This window comes from Scyliorhinus torazame, chromosome 7 (assembly GCF_047496885.1).
Source record: "Scyliorhinus torazame isolate Kashiwa2021f chromosome 7, sScyTor2.1, whole genome shotgun sequence".
In the NCBI taxonomy this organism is placed as follows: domain Eukaryota; kingdom Metazoa; phylum Chordata; class Chondrichthyes; order Carcharhiniformes; family Scyliorhinidae; genus Scyliorhinus; species Scyliorhinus torazame.
Genome location: NC_092713.1, coordinates 98,823,094 through 98,847,705, shown reverse-complemented (window position 1 = coordinate 98,847,705; position 24,612 = coordinate 98,823,094). Strand labels below are relative to the sequence as shown.

Below are 24,612 nucleotides of genomic sequence, written 5' to 3'. Positions count from 1 at the left end.
TTTTCAGGGTTCAATTTATCCAATCTTTAAAGAGTATATTGTAGCCACCTAAATTGGCCAACTCCCGATTTAAAATGGCGAACGGCAAAGGCTGATGGGAAAGTCAGCCAACATAGAGAGAAACCAGCAGCTGCAGGTTTGCTATGTATTTATCTCTGCAAAGGCCAGACAACATCGATACCAGCGACCATCAGCATAACAAAGTAGCAGTCATCTGCATACTGATGAGCAATCCCCGGGAACAATAAGTAACATTTGGGACACACAAAGCAAAGCCAGACTCCTCGGCACCAGCAGGAGCCAACACAAAGGAGGTGAGCGAGCACCTCAAGACCGCCCATCGATCAGAGAACCGCTCCAGTATTGGAGAAATCGAACCAAGCGATTGGGACAAAGTCCAATCACTTGGGGCCAGGTACAGGGTCCGCCCCGAAAGGCGGGAAGCCCCTGGGGACTATAAGAGTTAAGCCCCAAGTTCAAATCGCTCTCTTCACCTCACCGTCCTGCCCGGGTCACCCAGCAACACGAACCAACATTGACCGTGACCGGTGCAGTGACCACCGAACAAAGTAAGTCTTAATTCAACGCTCGCTACGAGATCGGAGCTCCTAGCTACCAATCCGTACCAACTTCAAATCCCACAAACTCAGAACCCGAACGAAAGGCCATTTGTTCCCCTGACCTGGTGGGCCAGTCCGAAGTTAAGTATAGGCCTGTTAGTTGTAGAAGTAGCTTAGACGTATAATTTGTGCATGAGTAGCGATTACTGTGTATAATAAATGTGCTTTGATTTGAATCTTACCAATCGGTGTATTGGGTTATTGATCATTATTCGGACTTGAACCTCGTGGCGGTATCATAAAGATACCTGACGACTCGAGAGCAAAGGTAATAAAACAGAGCATTTGGACCTACGGAAAGTTAGCAACATTATTTGGCGATATCTGACGGGACCCGATCTAGAAGTGGCATAACCACTCTGGGAGAACCCAAGAATTTGAATTAGAGATCCAATTGGGAACAGAAAACCACAAGCGTTCGAGCAGTTCTGATCAATATTCATAATTCGGAAGTGTGTGTATGCATGCGTAACTAACAGGGCGATAAGGCAAAACTGATAGATTTTTTGTTGCGACAAAACTGTCGGGAGTTTGTATATCGGAAAGTAGTGAAAACTGTACCCATATTTACAGCACCGCCTTAATACCCCTGTCCCAAATTTGAAGAGCAGCATTCGGATAGGAAAGATGGCAATGCAACGCCTCATGAACCCAGAGGAATTTGCGGTCGCAGCGACCAGCAGCAGTAGAGTGGGACAATGTCCCATTTGATCAGGATATATCTCAAAGGGAAAGGATGGCCCCTTTGGAATGAATTCTGTGACAACGAGGAATCAGGCCCCGGGAGTATAGGACATACTTGGTGGGAAAACCTGAGCGAGATCCACAAAAAGAGCTTAGGGATAGCTCGCAAGCCGATGGCAATCATGTCCTGCTTGGCACACTTGCGAGGCACAGAGGAGGTCATTAGGACGCTCCGGAAAGAAGTAGAGGGCATACTTTGAATGAGTACGGTCAATGTAAGCGAGGTAGAAAGAGAGAACTTAGAATTGAGGAGGAAATTGGCAGCAAAAGATGGAGAGGTGGAGGATGCCAAAAGGACTCACCAGTCTTGTCTGGCGCACTTAAGCAGCTTCCAGTCTCAATATGAAAAGGCCTATCAGGACACGCAACGTGCAGTCCTGGTACGTGAAGAAACAGAAAAGCAGGTAGAAGCATTGCAGAGACAGTGCAGCGACCTAAAGGCAGCATTAAGAGCACTCCATGCTGCCACCACAGAGCAAAGACAAAGCACGCTAGATCACGCAAAGTGCCGGAAGCAGATTGCAGAGCTGCAATCGCTGCTTTCAGTTCAGAAAGGATTCCAGGAAACCTTTGGAGCAAAATTAGATCAGGAAGACGGCCCTGATTGGGAAGAATTAAACGAGACAGCGCAGAGATATGTTCAGGGAACATGTGCGCAGGGAAAACCACAAAAGAGGAAAGCGTCCCAAACCCCCACAGAACAGATAGTTCACGCTCCAATGAACCCAGTAACCACCCGCCGCACAGCCATAGTGGACGATATGGAATTTCTATACTACACCCCCTTAACAGTGACCTAATTACGGGACGCGTGCGATAAGATCACATCGTTCCTCCCCACCTCAGACCCCCACCATTTCTTTGCCACAGTAAAGCATCAGGCGACCATGTACGGCCTGGATGAGTGAGAGCTCACAGTTTTAAGTTTAGACCCTTCAGTCGCAGCAGCCCTTCCCGATCCACGGAATGTAGGAGGAGGCACCCTTGCAGAAATGCATACCGCGATCCTGGATGCGATCGGCTATAACCGGGGTGATCCCGTAGATGGCCTCAACAAATGCAGGCAAAAGAAATCTGAGCACCCCACAGCGTTTGCTGGACGCCTGTGGATCCACTTTGCAGCAGTCTTTGGAGACGAAGACCGTGCCCATTTGTCCCCAGACAACATGGCCAAATTGACCCGCACCCTTATCTCCCATGCCACAGAAACAGGGCAGAAAGCTTGTGCGAGTTATGATCCCTCAGAGGAGGCCCATAACGAAAAGTGGGTAGTGAAAAGATTGTCCCGCGCTTGGGAGCAATCTATACAAAGCAAATCCGCAGTCATGAATCCCGAGGAAAAGCAGGCTGCCGCAGATATACAGGCAGTTACCACACACCAGAACCCCGCATGGGTAAATGAAGGAAAGAACAGCCCCCTACCCAAGTCACAGGAATGTTACAACTGTGGACAGTTGGGACACTTCGCAAGAGAGTGCAATGCCCCTAGAAAACCACAGAGAGCCCAGCAGACGGGCACTCTGAGTAAGAAGAAGACAGAGCCCATTCATAGCGTTAGCGCCCGTTCAGATCAGACGGACCTGAACAGAACGGACTGACGGTGTTCGGGCTCCCCCAGTTGGGTCTGCGACACCCTTTGGGATAGGTCCGGACGACCGGTAGTTGCAGCGAAAATTCGGGGACAGCCCATCGAATTTCTATGGGACACAGGAGGGTCCCGCACCACAATAAATTCCTCCACCATGTTCTAAAATGACACGTGGCCCACTACAGCCACTATCACCCTCAGCCGCTTTACAGGCCACTCACAGCAGGGACACATCACAGCCCCTGTACCCATTCAAATCGGTAACATTACCACCAAGCACCCCGTGGTTTTAGTTGATCTGCCCCACACAGCAGAACACATTCTGGGAATCGACTTCATGAATTCCCACATTTTTCATTTGATCCAGTCAACCAGTGTGTCTGGAAAATGGCGAAGTCTGCAAGAGCCCCCGAAACGCTCAACATAGGAGAATACGCGAACAAAATTAGAGCAGTAGGCGAATTTTGGTTCAACCCGACCACGCTTAGTACAGACAAGCAGGTTAGGGCAGTTCTGCAAAAGAACAGGGCAGCATTCGCAACCCACAAGCACGACTGTGGATGGATGACTGGCTCCGTACAAATAACAGGACCTGACCCTAGACCCCAAAAACAATATGGATTTCCCCAAGAGGCAGAGGGAGAAATCTCAAAGGTAATAGAAAGCTTATTAGAGCAGGGCGTACTTAGATCAGTAGCCTCCACTAATAATGCCCCGATTTGGCCGGTGAGAAAGCCCGATGGATCATGGCGACTGACCATCGATTACCGGGAACTCAACAAAATCACCCCCGCAGCAGCCCCCACAGTAGCCACAAGTCCTGAGACCATGCTCAAACGGGGACTCAACTTTACTTTACGGTTTTGGATGTCAGTAATGGATTCTGGTCCATTCCATTGGCAAAGGCGTGCCAGTACAAATTTGCCTTCACCTTTAAAAATCAGCAGTACACGTGGACATGCCTGCCACAAGGAATCTACAACTCCCCCTCCATTTTCCACCGACAGCTGGCAAATGGTTTAGCCAAATTCTCTCGCCCCGAATGTCTGGTCCAGTACATAGACGACCTACTACTGCAGACAGACACCAAGGAAGAGAACATTGAGCTTCTGTCCGAACTCCTGGAACTCTTACACTCAATCGGTTGTAAAGTCAACCCCGAAAAGGCCCAGATTTTGGAAGATTAGGTGATATATTTGGGAACAATTATCACACATGGTAAACGCAAGATCGAGCGTAAAAGGATTGACTCGATTGCTAAATTGCCCCTTCCCCAGAACGTTTCAGCCCTCCGCTCGTTTTTAGGACTGGTTGGCTACTACCGAAACCACATTGACGGTTTCGCCAGCAAGGCAGCACCCCTCTCAGACCTCCTAAAGAAGGGAGCCCCCTGGGAATGGCTTCCGCAGCTTACGGATGCTGTGGACTCTTTAAAACAGGCACTCATAGCAGTCCCCGCACTACAAGTTCCAGACCCGCTTTCCCCTTACGCTATGGAGGTAGCAACCACAGACCGCACCCTTCCGGCTGTGCTCCTCCAGGAACGGCACGACCAGTTAAGGCCCGTAGCTTACGCCTCCAGAGATTTAGATGCTATGGAGCAGGGATTTTCAGCCTGTGAGAGGCACCTGCTCGCAGTATTTTGGGCAGTTCAGTATTTTTCGTATATTACCGGACTGAACCCCATCACAATCCTCACCGAACACACCTCCACCCAACCTTTACTGGACGGATGACTCAAGGACGGTACAGTAAGCCAGATTAGAGCAGCGAGGTGGACCCTTCTCTTGCAGGGACGGGACATCACTGTTAAACGGACAAAAACGCACACCTTTTTAGCCGACAACTTACAGTACCCCGGAACCCCCCATGAATGTGAAATTATCTCTCCACACCACAACACAGGCCCCTTTATTGCTAGAACACCCCCCAGAAAGATAGGTAGTTCAACCCAGAGCCCCCAGCACACAGACACGTGTGAGCCCATAAGGATATATGTGGATGGATCTTCCACAGTCTTGGATGGGAAGCGCATAACAGGTTGCCGTATTTATGTCGAGGACGCTCAGGGACGCGCCCTAGAGGAAATATCATTAAAACTTCCAGGCCACTTAGGCGCACAGGCAACAGAACTCGCGGCCATCGCATATATAGTGGAACACCCAGATTCCTTCCCCAGCCCAGCAGACATATACTCGGACAGCCTCTATGTCTGCAACAGCCTCACGGAATTCCTGCCCCTGTGGAAAGCAAGAGGATTTGTTTCCGCAGACGGAAGACCCCTCCCCTCAGCCCCATTGCTCCGTCACATTTTAGAGAGAGCACAGAACAGGACTTTTGGGATAGTCAAAGTTCGAAGTCACCATCGTTCCTCCCTCCCTGGAAATGTGAAAGCCGACGCACTGGCTAAAGCAGGTTCCAGACACGGATATTGTTGGACACCCCCCGAAAGAACACCAGTGAATGCAGTTCAGGTCTCACAGACAAAGATCGAGGATCTAGTGGAGGCCCAGAAGCAGGACAGCAATCTCAGGGAGATTGTAAAAGGAAAGTATCCCGCCTCCTACGAGAGGTTTAAAAATGCTCTGAGCATTCTGAACAGGACAGGAATCAACTGATTTGTTTATTCCATGACAGTCATGGACATCAGGGAATCGATCCCACTACAGCCCACCTCAAGCAGCTTTGTTGGTGGCTGAATTTAAAGGCCGATGTAAGTCACTACATCGAGAATTGTCTTACCTGCGCCCAGAATAATCCGGACAGATATGCCAAAAAGGCTGAGTTTAGCTTCACCCGACCCGTTAATGGCCCCTGGACTAACCTCCAGATTGATTTTATAGGACCATTGCCCCCTTGCAGGAATGGTTACAAATATGTACTCGTGGTGATAGACACGTTTACGAAATGGGTGGAAGCATTCCCAGCCCGCACAAACACTGCAAAAACCACAGCCAAGATTTTGACCCACCACACCGTTACAAGATGGGGACTCCCCCGCAGCATTGAATCCGACCAAGGCTCCCATTTTACGGGACGTGTCATGCAGAACGTCCTCACGATATTTGGCATCACCCAAAAATTCATATAGCATACCACCCACAGTCGAGTGGTATCGTGGAGCGCATGAATCGGATCCTAAAATCCACCCTCAGAAAAATGGTCCAGCAAAACAACACCACTTGGGACTCAGTCCTCCCTTTTGCGCTGATGTTTTTGCGTAATACAATTTCAACTTCCACAGGTTACACCACGCACACCCTCATGACCGGACGCCCCATGAAAGGCACAGAATTTTTATTAGGTTTAGACTTGACCAGCCCCAAAGTGACAGCCCTCACACACGAGAAAGCAGTAGAGCAATTAGTGGAAAATGTTAAAACGGCTCAGCTAGCAGCCTAAGTGAAATTGGGCACACGAAAGAAACAGAGCAAGGCTTGTTTCGATAAGACAGTGCATGCGACTGAGTACAGTGTCGGACAGCAAGTCATGCTCCCTGTATACAACCCCAGCACATTCCTGTCACCAAATTACTCGGGTCCGTACTCCATTGCGGACAAAGTAAGCCCTTCCGTATATAAGATAAAGTATCCCAACGGAAAGACTGCGTGGTTCCATATCAACCAGCTGAAGGCATATGGAACACAGTCTAACCACTCACACCACATCATGCTCGACGCAGCACACTACACCCCGCCCGCAGCCAACGTAACCCTACCATCCCCCAACACGTCCAGCCCAGCCACAGACTCGACCTCGACTCCACCCCCAAAATGTACACTCTGCCCCGGAACGCCCACCGACTGCAGCGCAGACAGCGACTGTGACTCGGACGATAGCCACAGCACGCCTCCCTACTATCCCCATGCAACAGGACCCACACTCAGCGAATCCGACTACGATCCGAGTGATCCCTTCATGATCACCTTCCTAAACAAACCCCACCACCGACCCACAATGACGACCCCGATTCCGTCCCCACACAACTAGACACCACCTATTGGCACAGAGGCAACTCATACACACTCGTCCGAAACGACGAGAGCGACCCCAAATCACACCATGCAGCCTTATCAACCTTAATACATTCAAGAGTTTGGCATCCGGGAGAAGATGACGACCTTGAGTCTGACTCCCAAAACGAGAACCCCTTTGCGACCCTGTTCGCAACCGATAACTGAGGTGTCCAGATGATGTTTTAAAGGAACCGCTTGGGAGAAACGGTGTCCTTTCTGATGGAACCTGCAGCATGTTTTATGTTGTTTGTAGTGTTTTGTTAAATGTTGTATGTCAGACAGGAAAAAAAAATTTCCACGGCCCCACGCCTTTTCGGCCGAAACCTCTGAGGACTTGCCCAGAGACTTGTTAAGGTCCCAGACGCCAGTTCAGCGGAACTCGTCTGTCGACAGATACCACACGCCCGTTCATAACTGCCCTTCTGGTTCGAGGGAAGAACCACTATGGCAGCCCCCCACGATGACCACATTTCTTGCCTGTTCTTGTCGGTTGCTCAGGCAGTGGAGAAACGGCTTGGGACCCGCCCTGCCTGGGAACCCCCCCCTCTGGTCAACTACGCTCGGGTAGGGGAGACACGGCATTGGTAGCCGTCCTACCCGGGGACTCCATCCAACTCTTACCCGTCGCGGCCCATACGCACCTCATTTTGGAAATTTTAGTTCTTAAAGTTTTGTTTTGTTTCAGGTAACCCTTAGGTTGCTTACCATATGCTATTTACATCCTGAAACATTTGGATGGTAAATCGCACAGCCTGCGAGACGGCTCGCACTGGTTCATTATTTGCAAGTGTGTCTTGTCCTAAAATTCGGTTTTTGAAAAGAAAAATGAGGGAGTCACACATAGTGACCAATTATAAAGGGAGTAATTGGCACTAAAGGACAGACAGACTATCGTATGAGATGTTAAACCAAGATAGTTACAGACACTATGCTTGTTTCCCCAGAACTCCAGAAGCTCCAGGACCAGAGAAGAGAAGGGAAGAGAAGAGAAGTGACGTGAAAGAAGACGCACCATGAGGACATCCTCCGGATTGTGCATCATGATAATGGACATTTGGTTGCGCGTGAACGCGAACCCCATGACCTCAAGTCCCCCAGCCGTTAATGATTCACTTCCCCACAGTACCCAGAGCCCAGTCACCAGCGACACCGCACCATCTTGGTGTGACAGGTTTATAACCTGGTACTCCCTGTCCTACGTAATAGAATCCTTGTTGGTATTGGCGATACTCTGCTGCATCGTGCAGACTATGCGTCTAAAAAAATGGAAAAGGAGAGCCTACCGCGCTCGCACCCCGGTATATAGGATCAGATCCCCTATTTTCGGATACGACCAGACCCCTGACCCCCGCGATCTATAATAAAGAGCATTCATTTGCGGTTTGATTGTAAATAAAGAAATGTAAAGAAATGTTCATGAGCAATTGTACGATCCTGAGCTTGACTGCCAAGCCAGAAAAAATGTGTATAGACTGCTATGATTTTGTTTGTATGATTGGGGAAGTTAGAGTGATGAAATGTTTGAGTGAGGGTAGCGTATTAAGGATAGTTAGAGGTTCCCACTTTTTTATTGTTTTGTAATGCATGTCCCTGTTTGACATAGCGCCCCTTAGAATTGTCAGTTAAAAATGTTTTTGCATAGTTATGGTCAGTGTAGAGGCCATGAAAGAAGTGCTCCCCAGGTCAGGGAATGGAAAGCAACGTAGTTATGTGATCCTTCACGCTTCGCGTTAGGATCACAAGGAGGGTGTGTAGCCACCTAAATTGGCCAACTCCCGATTTAAAATGGCGAACGGCAAAGGCTGATGGGAAAGTCAGCCAACATAGACAGAAACCAGCAGCTGCAGGTTTGCTGTGTATTTACCTCTGCAAAGGCCAGACAACATCGATACCAGTGACCATCAGCAAAACAATGTAGCAGCCATCTGCATACTGATGAGCAATCCCCAGGAACAATAAGTAACATTTTGGACACACAAAGCAAAGCCAGACTCCTCGGCGCCAGCAGGAGCCAACACAAAGGAGGTGAACGAGCTCCTCAAGACCGCCCATCGATCAGGGAACCGCTCCAGTATTGGAGAAATCGAACCAAGCGACTGGGACAAAGTCCAATCACTTGGGACCAGGTACAGGGTCCGCCCTGAAAGGCGGGCAGCCCCTGGGGACTATAAGAGTTAAGCCCCAAGTTCAAATCGCTCTCTTCACCTCTTCGTCCTGCCCGGGTCACCCAGCAACACGAACCAACATTGACTGTGACCGGTGCAGTGACCACCGAACAAAGTAAGTCTTAATTCAACGCTCGCTACGAGATAGGTGCTCCTAGCTACCAATCCGTACCAACTTCTAATCCCGCAGACTCAGAACCCGAACGAAAGGCCATTTGTTCCCCTGACCTAGTGGGCCAGTCCGAAGTTAAGTATAGGCCTGTTAGTTGTAGAAGTAGCTTAGATGTAGAATTTGAGCATGAGTAGCGGTTTCTGTGTATAATAAATGTGCTTTGATTTGAATCTTACTAATCGGTGTATTGGGTTATTGATCATTACTCGGACTTGAACCTCGTGGCGGTATCATAAAGATACCTGGCGACTCGAGAGCAAAGGTAATAAAACAGAGCAATTGAACCTACGGAAAGTTAGCAACAATATGCTTTGAGCCTTCCTTCTCCAGAGCAAACAATCCTAGGTTCTCCGAACTTTTGTGATACCTCAGCTATTGGGGGGCGGCACAGTGGTTAGCACTGCTACCTCACAACACCAGGGACCCGGGTTCAATTCCGTGTCTTGAGTGACTGTGCAGAGTTTGCACGTTCTCCCAGTGTCTGTGCCAGTTTCCTTGGGGTGCTCCAGTTTCCCCCCCACCCACAGTTCAAAGATGTGTAGGTTAGGTGGATTGTCCATGCTTAATTGCCCCTTAGTGTCCAAAGATGTGTAGATTAGGTTAGGAGGTTATTGGGATAGGGCAGGGGAGTGGGCTTGGGTGACGTGCTCTTTTAGCCGAATGGCCTCCTTCTGCAATGTAGTGATTTAATGATTCTCCTTAACCTTGGTATCAGGTTGGTTACTCTTTTCTGATGTACTCCCTTAAAATAAAGTGGACATGCTGAAGGTTACAAAGTCCATCTAACTCTTACTTTCACATGTTGGGGCTATATATGTGTAGATAATGGAAGTTTTCTTACTGGGGATTCGAGATTGAGGCGTATTCAGGTCAGATTCAATGGAGCGTAAAATTGGGTGGGATGTACATTGGTTACTCGACCCCCAACTTAGCCATTTCGCACAAGCATGTTAGATCAAAACTGGGGTCCAGATCCTTTTCGGAGACTCAGATTACCCAATGGAGTGTTGGCCCATTGTAATTTTAAATCTCGGCAGAGCAACATGCTATCATCAGCAAAGCATTGCACTTCTCCCTCTCTCTCTCTCACACACACACTCTCTCACCCCTCCAGTTCAAAACTCACATACTCAAAACACTTTACCCTGAGTTGACAGAGGAAGTGGTTTCAGTAAAAAAAACACAGCCACTTCCTTGTAGATAACACACCGACATGTAGAAACAGTCTTACACATCTTATTACAAATAACAAACTCCCTTGAGCTGAACACTACCAATGTGGTTGTCAGCAGCAATTAATATTTTCTATAAAATAACTGCAGGGGGTGAACTTGGTCTTCAACAGTAGCTCAAAATGGGTAATAAATAGCAGTCTATTTTCCAACCCATGCAGATTTTCTTTCCATTGATATATTGTTGAAGATCAATTTCACCCAGTGTTTCTGACTCGGGCTCCAGTGTCAAGCTTGATGGATTTTAGTGATCACGAAAGGAACTGCTTAGAGCGCAACACTAAAACTTGTCTCCCATCCCAGGCGTCTGTGCTTTCTTTCAATGTTGTTTTTCTTTTGCAGGACATTGTGCAAGAACAGTTTTGTTGCAGCAAAGATCCTGAGAAACAGATTGCACCTAAAATGAAATTGCCTCTGTTCTTTTCCTGTCATGTGGCACTGAGTAGACACGAGCAGTAAAAAGTAAACAGTAAAATATGACTAATAATCTTGAATATGCTTCATTCCAATAACTTCCTCCCTCTTCCATGAATGGCACAACACACAGTGCAGACTTCTGAATAGCTGATATATTCTTCCACTTTCCCCATTGTTCATTCTGTCAACACAGTCAAATTACTACCCACTTTCATGTGATTCTTGGGCCTGACTCTGGTTGTGTTTTGATGTGCATTGTCCAACAATATAACACACACCAGGAACGGCCAGAATTACATCTTTATTTATCCAACTAAAACAAAGTTGCATCTGCAGATTGACTTATTTGTATCATGGCAGCAACATGAGGAACGTAATTTATTTCTCTATTCACCTTTTTGCTAAGGAGAATGCTAGATTTTTATGGGGTCAATTTATTTTATACATGCATGAACATGACCACATGAGGTAGACCAGCAAATGTGTTTCAAGGTGGGGGCAGGGAATAAACTCTTACCTCTTTTGGCGCACGTCTCCATTTTATTCCCTCACTTCCTGTGATCATCACCTCATGTTCTTGCTCTTTTTGCTCCTTCTCAAAGGGCTCATAGTTTGTCATTACCCGTTCATTTTCTGTTGAAATCAACAGGCTTGTTGGTTTGTACATTTCCGCCCCAAAATTCTTTGTCAAAGACTCAAGGGTAGCCAGGTACTTGACCTTGAGGTCATGAGGGGACACGTTGCTATCGCACACTGTTCTATTGTTGAACTCTTTCAGAAAATTTTTGAAGACGTTATTGATTCGACACCTGGTCAGAATGTTTCGCTGTTTGATGTTCTGGTTCAATGTTTCAGGAATGTAATGCTTATAGCTGAAAGAAAGCAAGGAAAATTGTATTTTCCAATAATATGTTACCTTCTCTTTCTTTATTTTGATTCTGCACTGTGAGACAACACTACAATTAGCATTACTTTGTTTTTTTTAATTTTAGATGACAGTTTTACTTTATTACCATACAGGATGTGATATCTCAGTTCTTCTTTTCCAAATTAACTCCATACCCAGTGGGATATGGTGGCATTACCTGATACTCAAAGAGGCTAATACTACAGAACCACTGTCTATGAGATTTGGGTGTTGCAGCCCTGCACATTCCAAGGTCCTGTGTTGTCCATCAACATCCTTCAAGTTCATGTACCATCACATTAAGAGTTAGAACAGAAATGGAAAACATAATAAATATAACACTAAATTCCTTGACAACTGAAGGCACTTGGTGCATTTTAACGGTTAAACTATATTTGACTAATAATCACAACTATACTGATGTGTCAGTGTGACAGAAATCGCTTTCAAAATACAGACATGAGGAGTTTCCTTCTATAGTTACCAATGATCAAAGCTCTGACAGCTGAAAGAACGCTGAATGTGGCTCAATAAATATTTGTGGCCCTCCTCCCTTTTATCTGTGCCCCTCAGCAGATGTATTCCTGTATGTGCCTCTGGACATCACATGGCCTGCTGTTTCATTTTTGTCTCTCCAACTTGGAGGAAATACCCAATCTGCCATCTTAAACATTCACTCCCTCGATGGCAGACACAAGTGTCTACCATCTACAAGATGCGCTGCAGGAACTTTGCAAGGTTCCTTCAACAGTACCTTCCAAACCCAAGTCTCTACCACCTAGAAGAGCAAAGGCAATAGACGCATGGGAAAAACACTCCCAGCAATACCCTCTTGACTTGGAGCTGTATCATTAATCGCTGGGTCAAAATCCTGGAACTCCCCCCCCAAAAAAGCCCTGTGGGTGTCCTAATATGACATGGGCTGTAAGGGCAATTAGGAATGGACATGAAATTCGGGAGGCACGGTGGCGCAGTGGTTAGCACTGCTGCCGACAGCGCTGAGGACCTGGGTTCAAACCAAGCCCTGGGTCACTGTCCGTGTGGATTTTGCACAATCTCCCCGTGTCTGCGTGGGTTTCACCCCCACAACCCAAAGATGTGCAGGCTAGGTGGATTGGCCACGCTAAATTGCCCCTTAATTGGAAAAAAAGAATTGGTAGTCTAAATTTATAGGAAAAAAAGAAATAAAAAGAATGGACATGAAATTAAGCTTTAATTTTTTTTAAATTGAAACCATGCCACCCTGTTGTGGTTAATGTGCTTGCTATACTTATTTTTGGTCAGTCTTAGTATTCAATCAGATTCAAGATAACACTAAACCTGGTCAGCTTTTTAAAAATACATTTAGAGTACCCAATTCTTTTTTCCAATTAAGGGCAATTTCGTGTGGCCAATCCACCTAGCCTGCACATCTTTGGGTTGTGGGGGTGAGACCCATGCAGACACAGGGAGGATGTACTAACTCCACACGGACAGTGACCCAGAGTCGGGATCAAACCTGGGTCCTCGGTGCCATGAGGAAACAGTGCTAACCACTGCGCCACCGTGCTGCCCCTACCTGGTTAGCTTTACCTGCAGTTTAAACTGCTTGGATCTTATTTGCACCTCTCTGATAAACCTCACCAACTGATTTCTAATATGTAGCTCCTTAAGCCTCCCTCTACGCCCAATGCTTTTGGTCATCTATCCTAATATCTCCTTATGTAGCTCAGTGTCAAAGTTTGTTCCTTAACATTTCTGTGAGGTGCCTATTGATATTTTGCCAGGGGCCAGGGTTCAATTCCGACCTTGGGTGACTGTCTGTGTGGAGTTTGTGCTGTTCCCCTGTGTCTGCGTGGGTTTCCTCTGGGTCTCTGGTTTCCTCCCACATTCCAAAGACTTGCAGGTTAGGTGGATTGGCCATGCTAAATTGTCCCTTAGTGTTCAAAGATGTGCAGGTTAGGTGGGGTTATGGGGATAGGGCAGGGGAGTGGGCCTAGGTAGGATACTCCTTCAGAGGGTCGGTGCATATTTGATGGGCTGAATGGCCTCCTTCTGCACTGTAGGAATTCTATGGTTGTAAGTAACAGCTGTTGCTGTCATTGCCTTGCAAGATTCCACCATTAGTAAAAAAAAAACTGGAGATGTTGATATGATCATTCAGGGGGTAGCAGTTAGAGATGATGGAAGATACAGTGTGGTAAAGTGTCCCATAGTTTTAATTAGGTGATTTCTATTTTAGCCAGGGGACTAGTGGAAAGCTAGCAGTGGTGTTTTGGCTGTCTGTTTATATACCACCATCCCTGGTTTCCCATTTCACTAATGTCATGGCATGTGATGTGTCTTACATCATCATAACACAATTCACCGTGAAGGGAAAATCAAATGAGAACATAAAAGATACTGCAATCCAGACATGATGGTGTTCAGCCTGACCCACATCATTTCTCCTAATTCAAATCACGTTACGTATTTAGAATGATTTATTGTCTGCAGAGCAGGATGCCTCTGGGAGCTTTCAATGTGAAATTCCTATTTAACTAGCTGTGGCATCTATTAAATAGTGAGTAAAATCAGTCAGTGATTGAGAGAAACGACACTTAGGCTGTAGCATCCATTTAAAGGCAATGGCCATTGGGAAGCAGGGAATAAATTTACTTCAGCAAAAGGATGTATGAGCAGCCTTGAGGATCTGAGTTTAAGATGTACACATGAACGGGCGGGGAATGGAGGGATACAGATTGTTTGGGCAATAAGTAGTAGGTCTAAATAAGGAATCTGGATTGGCGCAGGCTTGGTGGTCCGAAGGGCCTGTTCCTGTGCTGTAATGTTCTTTGTCCTTTGAGTGTTTCCTCATGTTCTTATGCATGAGGTGAATATAATGAGACGAGTGCAAGGAGAACTTCCCCGTCGGACTTGTCAGGACATCATCATTTCATGAGGTCAGTGAAGCAAGGGAGCAAGCATAGATGGGAACGACCTCTTGATCTGACAACAGATACAAAGGCTATTGGCAGGCTCAAGAAAGTTTCAATCTATCCTATGCAGCTAAAATGTATATTCAGACTACATCAGGACCAGAGGCAGCTTGACAGTTCGTGGGACCCCATGCTCAACTTAATTTCCGGCCACCTCCCCAACCCCAGGATCTGAAGGTCAAAGCCCATTCCTCACACACACTCTATCCCCCCTCCCGCCAACATCTCGCATACACTCTCCCCCCCCACGCCCACACACTCTCCCCCCGCCCACACCTCACACACACACTCAGTGCGAGGGAGGGAGAAGGTGCGAGGAAGGGAGAGGGGCCAAGGGTGTGAGCGTGGGAAGAGTTGCAAGGGGGGGGGGGGGGTTGAGATAGAGGGAGGGGTTGCGATAGAGGGAGGGGTTGCGATAGCATCAACTCGTGTGAAAGGCATACCGAAATCAGGAAATGTGATAATGAATTACTTTCTGTCCCAGCTCATTATAGATAATTGTTCAATAGTGGTTTCATAGACAACCCACTCCACAGGCGAGATCTTCCGGCTGTTCACACCAGCAGGATCTTTTGGCCCCTCCAATGGCACACCCCTGCCGCAGGTTTCCCGGCGATGAGGGGTGGATTCAATGGTAAATCCCATTGACAGTGGCAGGACCAGAAGATCCCACCGCTGGTCAACAACGGGCTGCCCCCCGCCACTGAGAAACAGGCCACGGGGAGGCCAGGAATCTCATCCCATATCCTTTTCTCATACACACTCAGTCCCACACAAATGTATGATTTCAACAAAACAAGCACAAAACATGGCCCGAGAAGCAATGCCTGAAGAGGTGTCTTGCGGCCAGTAATATAATTTTTAATAATTTATTTAAGGGATGTGGGCATCGCTGGCTAGACCAACATTTATTGCCCATCCCCAGTTGCCCTTCAGAAGGTGGTGGTGAGCTACTTTCTTGAACTGCTGCAGTCCCGGAGATGTAGGTATACCCACTGTGCTGTTAGGGAGGAAATTCCAGGATTTTGACCTAGCGACAATGAAGGAACGGACATATATTTCCAATTCAGGATGGTGAGTGACTTGGAGGGGAACCTCCAGGTGGTGGGGTCCCCAGCTATCTGTTGCTCTTGTCCTTCTAGATGGTAATGGTCGTGGATTTGGAAGTAGCTGCTTAAGGAACCTTGGTGAGTTCCTGCAGTGCATCTTGTAAATAGTACACACGGCTACCACTGATGGAGGGAGTGAATGTTTGTGGATGGGGTGCCAATCAAGCGAGCTGCTTTGTCCTGGATGTATGATCCATTTTCTTTTTTTTTAATTTTTAAAATTTGTTTTTATTCAAAAGTTTTCAATAAGAAAAACAACGAAAAGAAAACATAGCAATAAAACGGAAAACAACTTAACCCTTTAACAATTTAACAAAACAAGTTGGGGTATCTGCCCTTTACAAACAAAATCCATCCACCGTCCAAACCCCCCCCCCCCCACCTTCCCATTCCCCCCCTCCCCCCACCTTCCCATTTCCCCCCCCCACCTTCCCATTCCCCCCCTCCCCCCACCTTCCCATTCCCCCCCCCACCTTCCCATTCCCCCCCCACCTTCACATTCCACCCCCACCCCCCTGGTTTGCTGCTGCTGCTGACCTCCACCTAACGTTCTGCGAGGAAGTCAAGGAACGGTTGCCACCGCCTGGAGAACCCCTGCAAGGACCCTCGCAAGGCAAACTTTATCCTCTCCAACCTGAGAAATCCCGCCATGTCACTGACCCAAGCCGCTACCCTTGGGGGCTTCGCGTCCCTCCACATTAACAAGAGCCTTCTCCGGGCTACCAAGGAGGCAAAGGCCAGAACTCCGGCCTCTTTCGGCTCCTGCACTCCCGGATCGTCTGATACCCCAAATATTGCTATCCCCCAGCTCTGTTTTACCTGAGTATCCAAGACCTTGGACATAGCCTTTGCGAAGCCTTTCCAAAATCCTGTAACTGCCGGGCATGCCCAAAACATATGGACATGATTTGCTGGGCTGCCTGAGCACCTCACACACCTGTCCTCCACCCCAAAGAACTTACTCATCCTCGCCCCTGTCATATGCGCCCGGTGCACCACCTTAATCTGAATCAGGCTAAGCCTGGCGCAAGATGAGGAGGAATTGACCCTGCCCAGGGCGTCAGCCCACAGACCCTCATCCAGCTCCTCCTCCCACTTGCCCTTCAGCTCCTCCACCGAGGCCTCCTCCATTTCCTGCAGCTCCTGATATATTTCCGATATCTTGCCATCCCCTACCCACATGCCCGAGACCACCCTGTCCTGTATCCTCCGGCAGGCAGCAGCGGGAATTCCCCACCTGCTTTTTCACGAACGCCCGAACCTGCATGTACCTAAAGGTATTCCCCGGGGTTGGCCCAAATTTCTCCTCCAGTGCCCTCAGACTAGCAAAAGTTCCATCAATGAACAAGTCCCCCATCTTTTTGATACCCACCCTGTGCCAACTTAGGAACCCCCCATCTATTCTACCCGGAACAAACATGTGATTGTTCCGTATCGGGGCCCAGACTGAAGCCCTTGCCTCCCCCCTGAAGCTCTTGCCTCCCCCCTGTGCCGTCTCCACTGCCCCCAGATCCCCAATGTCGACGCCACCACTGGGCTTGTGGTATAGCACGTTGGCGGAAGTGGCAACAGCGCCGTTATCAGTGCCCCCAAGCTAGTATTTTTACAAGACACCGCTTCCAACCGTTTCCACGCCGCCCCCTCTCCCTCCATTACCCATTTCCGAATTATGGATATATTCGCTGCCCAGTAATAGCTGCAAACGTTCGGCAGCACCAACCCCCCACCCCCTGACTTCGCTCCAAGAACAGTCTCCCGCGGGGTCCTGTTTGCCGACACAAATCCCGTAATAATCCTATTTACCCGCTTGAAAAAGGACTTGGGGATGAGAATGGGAAGGCACTGGAAGACGAACAAGAACCTGGGGAGGACCGTCATCTTTACGGACTGCGGCTTCCGGTGACGGCGGGCGGGAGGCGGCCGCACAATGGAGGGCTCCCGTTCGGGAACGGCATTTTCGGGGCTTTAAGCCCGGTCCCAGGGTCCACGGAGGCGGCAGAAGCAGGGAGAAGGCACGGAGGAGGCACAGTGAAGACACAGGAGGAAAAAAAACTAAAGAAAAATGTCGAGGGTGAGCAAACAAACGGCCGGAAAAAAAACAGCTGAAGGCCTGTCGGGGAGTGGAAAGGTCACCGCGGGGTCACCGAGGAAAATGGAGGCTGGAGCACCAGGGAAGGCCGCACTGCTTACGGCTGAAGAAATAACTAAGGTGATGGCTGTGGAATTTGAAAAGCAGTTTGCGAAATGCATGGAGACGGTGAGGAAGGAGATGAGGGAGGTTTTGTATGTGCTGGTGGAGGAGGCGGTTTCCCCGGTGAGGACGGAGGTGGCGAGCGCAGTGGCGGAGGTGCGAGAGCAAGGGGAGGCGCTGAAGGAAGTGGAGGAGACGTTATTGCAGCACGGTGATCAACTTGCCTCGATGGGGAAAGAGATGCGGACGGTGATGGACACTAACAAGGATCTGCGAGGAAAAATGAAAGACCTGGAAAACAGATCCAGGCGACAAAATTTGAGGATTGTGGGGCTCCCCGAAGGAGTTGAAGGACCAAAGCCGACTGAGCATTTTGCCGCGATGCTGGCAAAACTATTGGGGGAGGGGGAGGATCCCTCCCGATATGAACTGGATCGGGCTCATCGGTCGTGGAGGCCTGTACCAAAGGCGAGTGAGCCGCCAAGGGCAGTGACTCTGTGCTTCCATAGGTACAGGGTGAAGGAGAAGGTCCTGAGCTGGGCCAAGCAGAAGCGGGTGGTGCAGTGGGCAGGAGCTGGTATACGTGTATACCAGGACTTTATGGTGGAGCTGGCAAGGAGGCGGGCTGCCTTCAACCGGATGAAGAGGGCACTGTACATTAGCAAGGTGCGGTGCGGCATTGTATATCCAGCGAAGCTGAGGGTGATTTACAAGCTCAGGGACTTTTATTTTGGAACTGCAGAAGCAGCGGAGGAGTTTGCGAAAGCAGAAGGACTGTGGCAGAACTGACAAATTGAGGAATGGCCATGTGTCGATGTAACCTCATGACTGTATTTTCTTCTTTTTTGTATCACTGAGCGGGTGTAGAGGCTAAAGGAGCCAATGTGGTATATATTTGGACAAGGGAAGGGGCGGGACTTTCACTCGAAATGAGGGTTCTTTGGGGTGTAGGTGGATATGCGGGGTTTGTGTGCTAAAAGGGGATCTTTGGGCTTTCATAGGGCCGGGCAAGTGGGAAAGGGACCCGGGCGGGGGCCTCCACGCTGGCCGGTTTAAGCCGGCCAGTGAACGGGAGTGAGGTGGGGGGAGGGGCTGCGGCCATTGGAGCCTGGCAGAACAGGGTCCGAGTGGTCTAGCCAGGGTGGAAAGTTGGGGGGAAGGAACCGAGGTTGGGAGGAGGAGTTTTACAAGAGGCAGTGGACGGGAGGAGCTGGAGACCTTGGGGGGGGGGGGGGGGGGGGGGAGAGCTGTGTAAGATTAAGGGTGACTACGGGTAATCCCTGATTCCTTTTTGTCATTTGTTTATGTAAACATGTGGGTTGAGGTTTGGGGGTTGGTGGGTAGATGGGATTGTTGTTATTATGGGGACTGACATATCTTGCTGATTATTGGTTATTGTTGATGGATGTAAATGTGGGAGAAAATGTGAAAAAGGAGAATAAAATTTTTTTTTTTTAATTAAAAAAAAATCTTTACGGACTGCACCCTGCCCGCCAGGGAAAGCAGCAGCATGCCCCACCTCTTTTTAAAAAATATGTTTATTCAAAGTTTTTCCAACAAAAACTTTCAACCAATTAACCCCCCCCCCCCCCCCCCCCCCCGTAACAGAAAAGAAAAAGAGAAAACAGAGCAAAACATAAACATATCAATCAAACATAATACAGAACTTATACAATGGGTTTCTCCCGCACATATTAACCCTCCCATATGCTTTTTTACAAGTAACCCTGGTGTATGATCCATTTTCGTTTTGCAAGGATATCTGCAGGACCTGGCCAGCATGCTGGCAACTTGAAAACAAGCAAGACCTCAAAGAGTGTTATCTTTTCCATCTTTTGCAAATACCAACACAGCTTTGAACAGCCTGAAAGACTGAGTTTGTGTGGGGAGAAACCAGTGAACTGTAGTAAATGTAACATGAGAATCAAGTAGAGGTGGGAGGAAGTGGAGGAGTGTCGCGTTTCCAATCCTTTGACCATTTTTCCAGAGAGGATTTGGAAACAGTCAGCCCAAATGTTGCCTTTTAAAGCACAGCGAATTCATGCAAATTAAAAGTGGCGGGGCAGTGGAGAGGCTGAGATTCGGGGTAGTTAAGGTGCAATGAGCCAACTTTGATCTTATAAATAGATTGTAAATAATAACCAATTAGTTAGCTGGTTTCAGAAACCAATAATACATTATACCATAGCACTGTAAATTCTTTTACAACTGCTTGTGGGTATGCACAGTGAGAGAGATACAATAAAACACAGACTTAGCACTCGCTAACACCATAACAGGTGGGGGAGAGGATAAAGTCTTATATATGGGGAATGTGCCCCCATTTGAGCACACCCACGGTGAGGACCAGAGGCTTTATTTGTGCTACCATGGACATAAAATTTACATATTTTAATTGGACTTCTATAATTAACATACTTTAATTGGGCTTCTACACAACAAATTGGAGCCAAATCTGAAATCCTTGGTTACTGAGTGAGACTCCCAGAGAGTGGGCCAGATGGCAGTAACAGAAAGCAGGAACCCCCAGCTCCACAAGGTAAATGCTTTCACCATTCCTTAACGGCTGGAGAAGCAAGCGTGTGCCCTCTGAACCCTTCACCTGATTGCAGTTTTGCTCTCGCTCACACTCTCTTCCCCTGCCAATTGCGCTCTCTCTCTCTCCCCTGCCCAATCGCTCTCTTTATCTTTCCCTCCCCTGCCGAGCCACTCTCTCTCACCGGTCCACTCTCTCTCGCAGGTCCACTCTCTCTCGCAGGTCCACTGTCTTTATCACCGGGCCACTCTCTCTCTCACCGGTCCACTCTCTCTCTCTCTCTCACCGGTCCACTCTCTCTCGCAGGTCCACTGTCTTTCTCACCGGTCCACTCTCTCTCTCTCTCTCTCACAGGTCCACTGTCTCTCTCACCGGTCCACTCTCTCTCTCTCTCTCTCACAGGTCTACTCTCTCTCTCACCGGTCTACTCTCTCTCACCGGTCCACTCTCTCGCTCTCTCTCTCACAGGTACACTCTCTCTCTCTCTCTCTCACAGGTCCACTCCCTCTCTCTCTCACCGGTCCACTCTCTCTCTCTCTCTCTCCCTCACAGGTCCACTATCTCTCTCTCTCTCTCACAGGTCTACTCCCTCACCGGTCCACTCTCTCTCTCTCTCTCCCTCACAGGTCCACTATCTCTCTCTCTCTCTCACCGGTCCACTCTCTCTCTCCCTCACACACACAGGTCCACTCTCTCTCTCACAGGTTCACTCTCTCCCTCTCATCGGTCCACTCTCTCTCTCTCTCACCGGTCCACTTTCTCTCTCTCTCACACCGGTCCACTCTCTCTCACACCGGTCCACTCTCTCTCTCACCGGTCCACTCTCTCTCTCTCTCACACACAGGTCCACTCTCTCTCTCTCTCTCTCTCACCGGTCCACTCTCTCTCTCTCTCTCTCACACACAGGTCCACTCTCTCTCTCACAGGTTCACTCTCTCCCTCTCATCGGTCCACTCTCTCGGTCTCTCACCGGTCCACTCTCTCTCTCACCGGTCCACATCCTCTTTCACCAGTCCACTTTCTCTCTCTCTCACCGGTCCACTCTCTCTCTCTCTCCGGTCCACTGTCTCTCTCTCTCCGGTCCACTCTCTCTCTCTCTCCGGTCCACTCTCTCTCTCTCTCCGGTCCACTCTCTCTCACTCTCCGGTCCACTGTCTCTCTCACCGGTCCACTCTCTCTCTCTCTCTTACCGGCCCACACACACTCTCTCTCTCTCTCACTGGTCCACTCTCTCTCTCTCTTACCGGTCCACTCTCTCTTTCTCACCGGTCCACTCTCTCTCTCTCACCGGTCCACTCTCTCTCTCTCTCACCGGTCCACTCTCTCTCTCTCTCACCCGTCCACTCTCTCTTTCACCAGTCCACTTTCTCTCTCTCTCACCGGTCCACTCTCTCTCTCTCTGGTCCACTCTCTCTCTCTCTCCGGTCCACTCTCTCTCTCTCACCGGTCCACTCTCTCTCTCTCTCACCGGTCCACTCTCTCTCTCTCTCACTGGTCCACTCTCTCTCTCTCTTACCGGTCCACTCTCTCTCTCTCAACGGTCCACACTCGCTCTCACCGGTCCACTCCCTCTCTCTCACCGGTCCACTCTCGCTCTCTCTCACCGGTCCACTCCCTCTCTCTCACCGGTCCACACTCTCTCTCACCGGTCCACTCTCTCTCTCTCTCTCTCTCTCTCTCTCACCGGTCCACTTTCTCTCTCTCTCTCTCACACAGGTCCACTCTCTCTCACAGGTTCACTCTCTCCCTCTCACCGGTCCACTCCCTCTCTCTCTCACACCGGTCCACTCCCTCTCTCTCACCGGTCCACACTCTCTCTCACCGGTCCACTCTCTCTCTCTCTCTCTCTCTCTCTCACCGGTCCACTTTCTCTCTCTCTCTCTCACACAGGTCCACTCTCTCTCACAGGTTCACTCTCTCCCTCTCACCGGTCCACTCCCTCTCTCTCTCACACAGGTCCACTCTCTCTCTCTCTCTCTCTCTCTCTCACCGGTCCACTTTCTCTCTCTCTCTCTCACACCGGTCCACTCTCTCTCCGGTCCAATCCCTCTCTCTCTCACACACAGGTCCACTCTCTCTCTCACAGGTTCACTCTCTCCCTCTCATCGGTCCACTCTCTCTGTCTCTCACCGGTCCACTTTCTCTCTCTCTCACCGGTCCACTCTCTCTCCGGTCCAATCCCTCTCTCTCTCACACACAGGTCCACTCACTCCCTCTCATCGGTCCACTCTCTCTGTCTCTCACCGGTCCACTGTCTCTCTCTCTCACACCGGTCCACTCTCTCTCCGGTCCAATCCCTCTCTCTCTCACACACAGGTCCACTCACTCCCTCTCATCGGTCCACTCTCTCTGTCTCTCACCGGTCCACTTTCTCTCTCACCGGTCCACTCTCTCACCAGTCCACTATCTCTCTCTCTCTCTCACCAGTCCACTATCTCTCTCTCTCTCACTGGTCCACTTTCTCTCTCTCTCTCACTGGTCCACTTTCTCTCTCTTTCACCAGTCCACTTTCTCTCTCTCTCACCGGTCCACTCGCTCTCTCTCACCGGTCCACTCTCTCTCTCTCACCGGTCCACTCTCTCTCTCAACGGTCCACACTCGCTCTCACCGGTCCACTCTCTCTCTCTCTCTCTTACCGGTCCACACTCTCTCTCTCTTACCGGTCCACTCCCTCTCTCTCACCGGTCCACACTCGCTCTCACCGGTCCACACTCGCTCTCACCGGTCCACTCTCTCTTTTTCACCGGTCCACTCTCTCTCTCTCACCGGTCCACTCTCTCTCTCTCACCGGTCCACTCTCTCTCTCTCACCGGTCCACTCTCTCTCTCTCACCGGTCCACACACACTCTCTCTCTTTCTCTCACCGATCCACTCTCTCTCTCTCTCTCACCGGTCCACTCCCTCTCTCTCACCGGTCCACTCCCTCTCTCCCACCAGTCCACACTCTCTCTCACCGGTCCACTCCCTCTCTCCCACCGGTCCACACTCTCTCTCACCGGTCCACTCCCTCTCTCCCACCGGCCCACACTCTCTCTCTCACCGGTCCACTCTCTCTCTCTCTTACCGGTCCACTCTCTCTTTCTCACCGGTCCACTCTCTCTCTCTCACCGGTCCACTCTGTCTCTCACCGGTCCGCTCTCTCTCTCTCTCAACGGTCCACACTCGCTCTCACCGGTCCACACTCGCTCTCACCGGTCCACACACACTCTCTCTCTCTTTCTCTCACCGGTCCACTCTCTCTCTCTCTCACCGGTCCACTCCCTCTCTCTCACCGGTCCACTCCCTCTCTCCCACCGGTCCACACTCTCTCTCACCGGTCCACTCACTCTCTCTCTCTGTCTCACAGGTCCACTCCCTCTCTCTCACCGGTCCACTCCCTCTCTCTCACCGGTCTACTGTCTCTCACCGGTCCACTCTCTCTCTCTCTCTCTCTCTCTCTCTCACAGGTACACACTCTCTCTCTCTCTCTCTCTCACAGGTCCACTCCCTCTCTCTCTCACCGGTCCACTCTCTCTCTCTCTCCCTCACAGGTCCACTATCTCTCTCTCTCTCTCACCGGTCCACTTTCTCTCTCTCTCACACAGGTTCACTCTCTCCCTCTCATCGGTCCACTCTCTCTCTCTCTCACCGGTCCACTCTCTCTCTCTCTCACACCGGTCCACTCTCTCTCTCTCTCTCTCCGGTCCAATCCCTCTCTCTCTCACACACAGGTCCACTCTCTCTCTCACAGGTTCACTCTCTCCCTCTCATCGGTCCACTCTCTCTGTCTCGCACCGGTCCACTTTCTCTCTCACCGGTCCACTCTCTCACCAGTCCACTATCTCTCTCTCTCTCTCACTGGTCCACTTTCTCTCTCTTTCACCAGTCCACTTTCTCTCTCTCTCACCGGTCCACTCTCTCTCTCTCTGGTCCACTCTCTCTCTCTCACCGGTCCACTCTCTCTCTCTCACCGGTCCAC

The 24,612-nt window shown here is 49.6% G+C and overlaps 1 protein-coding gene across 7 annotated transcripts in view; it reads right to left on the bottom strand.

The window, feature by feature from the left end:
* The window catches only part of jak1 (Janus kinase 1), a 187,945-nt gene that overhangs the window by 71,527 nt on the left and 91,806 nt on the right, over nucleotides 1–24,612 (bottom strand). For all 7 annotated transcript variants that reach the window (XM_072511125.1, XM_072511128.1, XM_072511126.1 and 4 more), the window contains one exon: nucleotides 11,472–11,826. In XM_072511125.1, coding sequence (XP_072367226.1) covers nucleotides 11,472–11,826 — 355 coding nt within the window. The remainder of the gene's footprint in view (nucleotides 1–11,471; nucleotides 11,827–24,612) is intronic.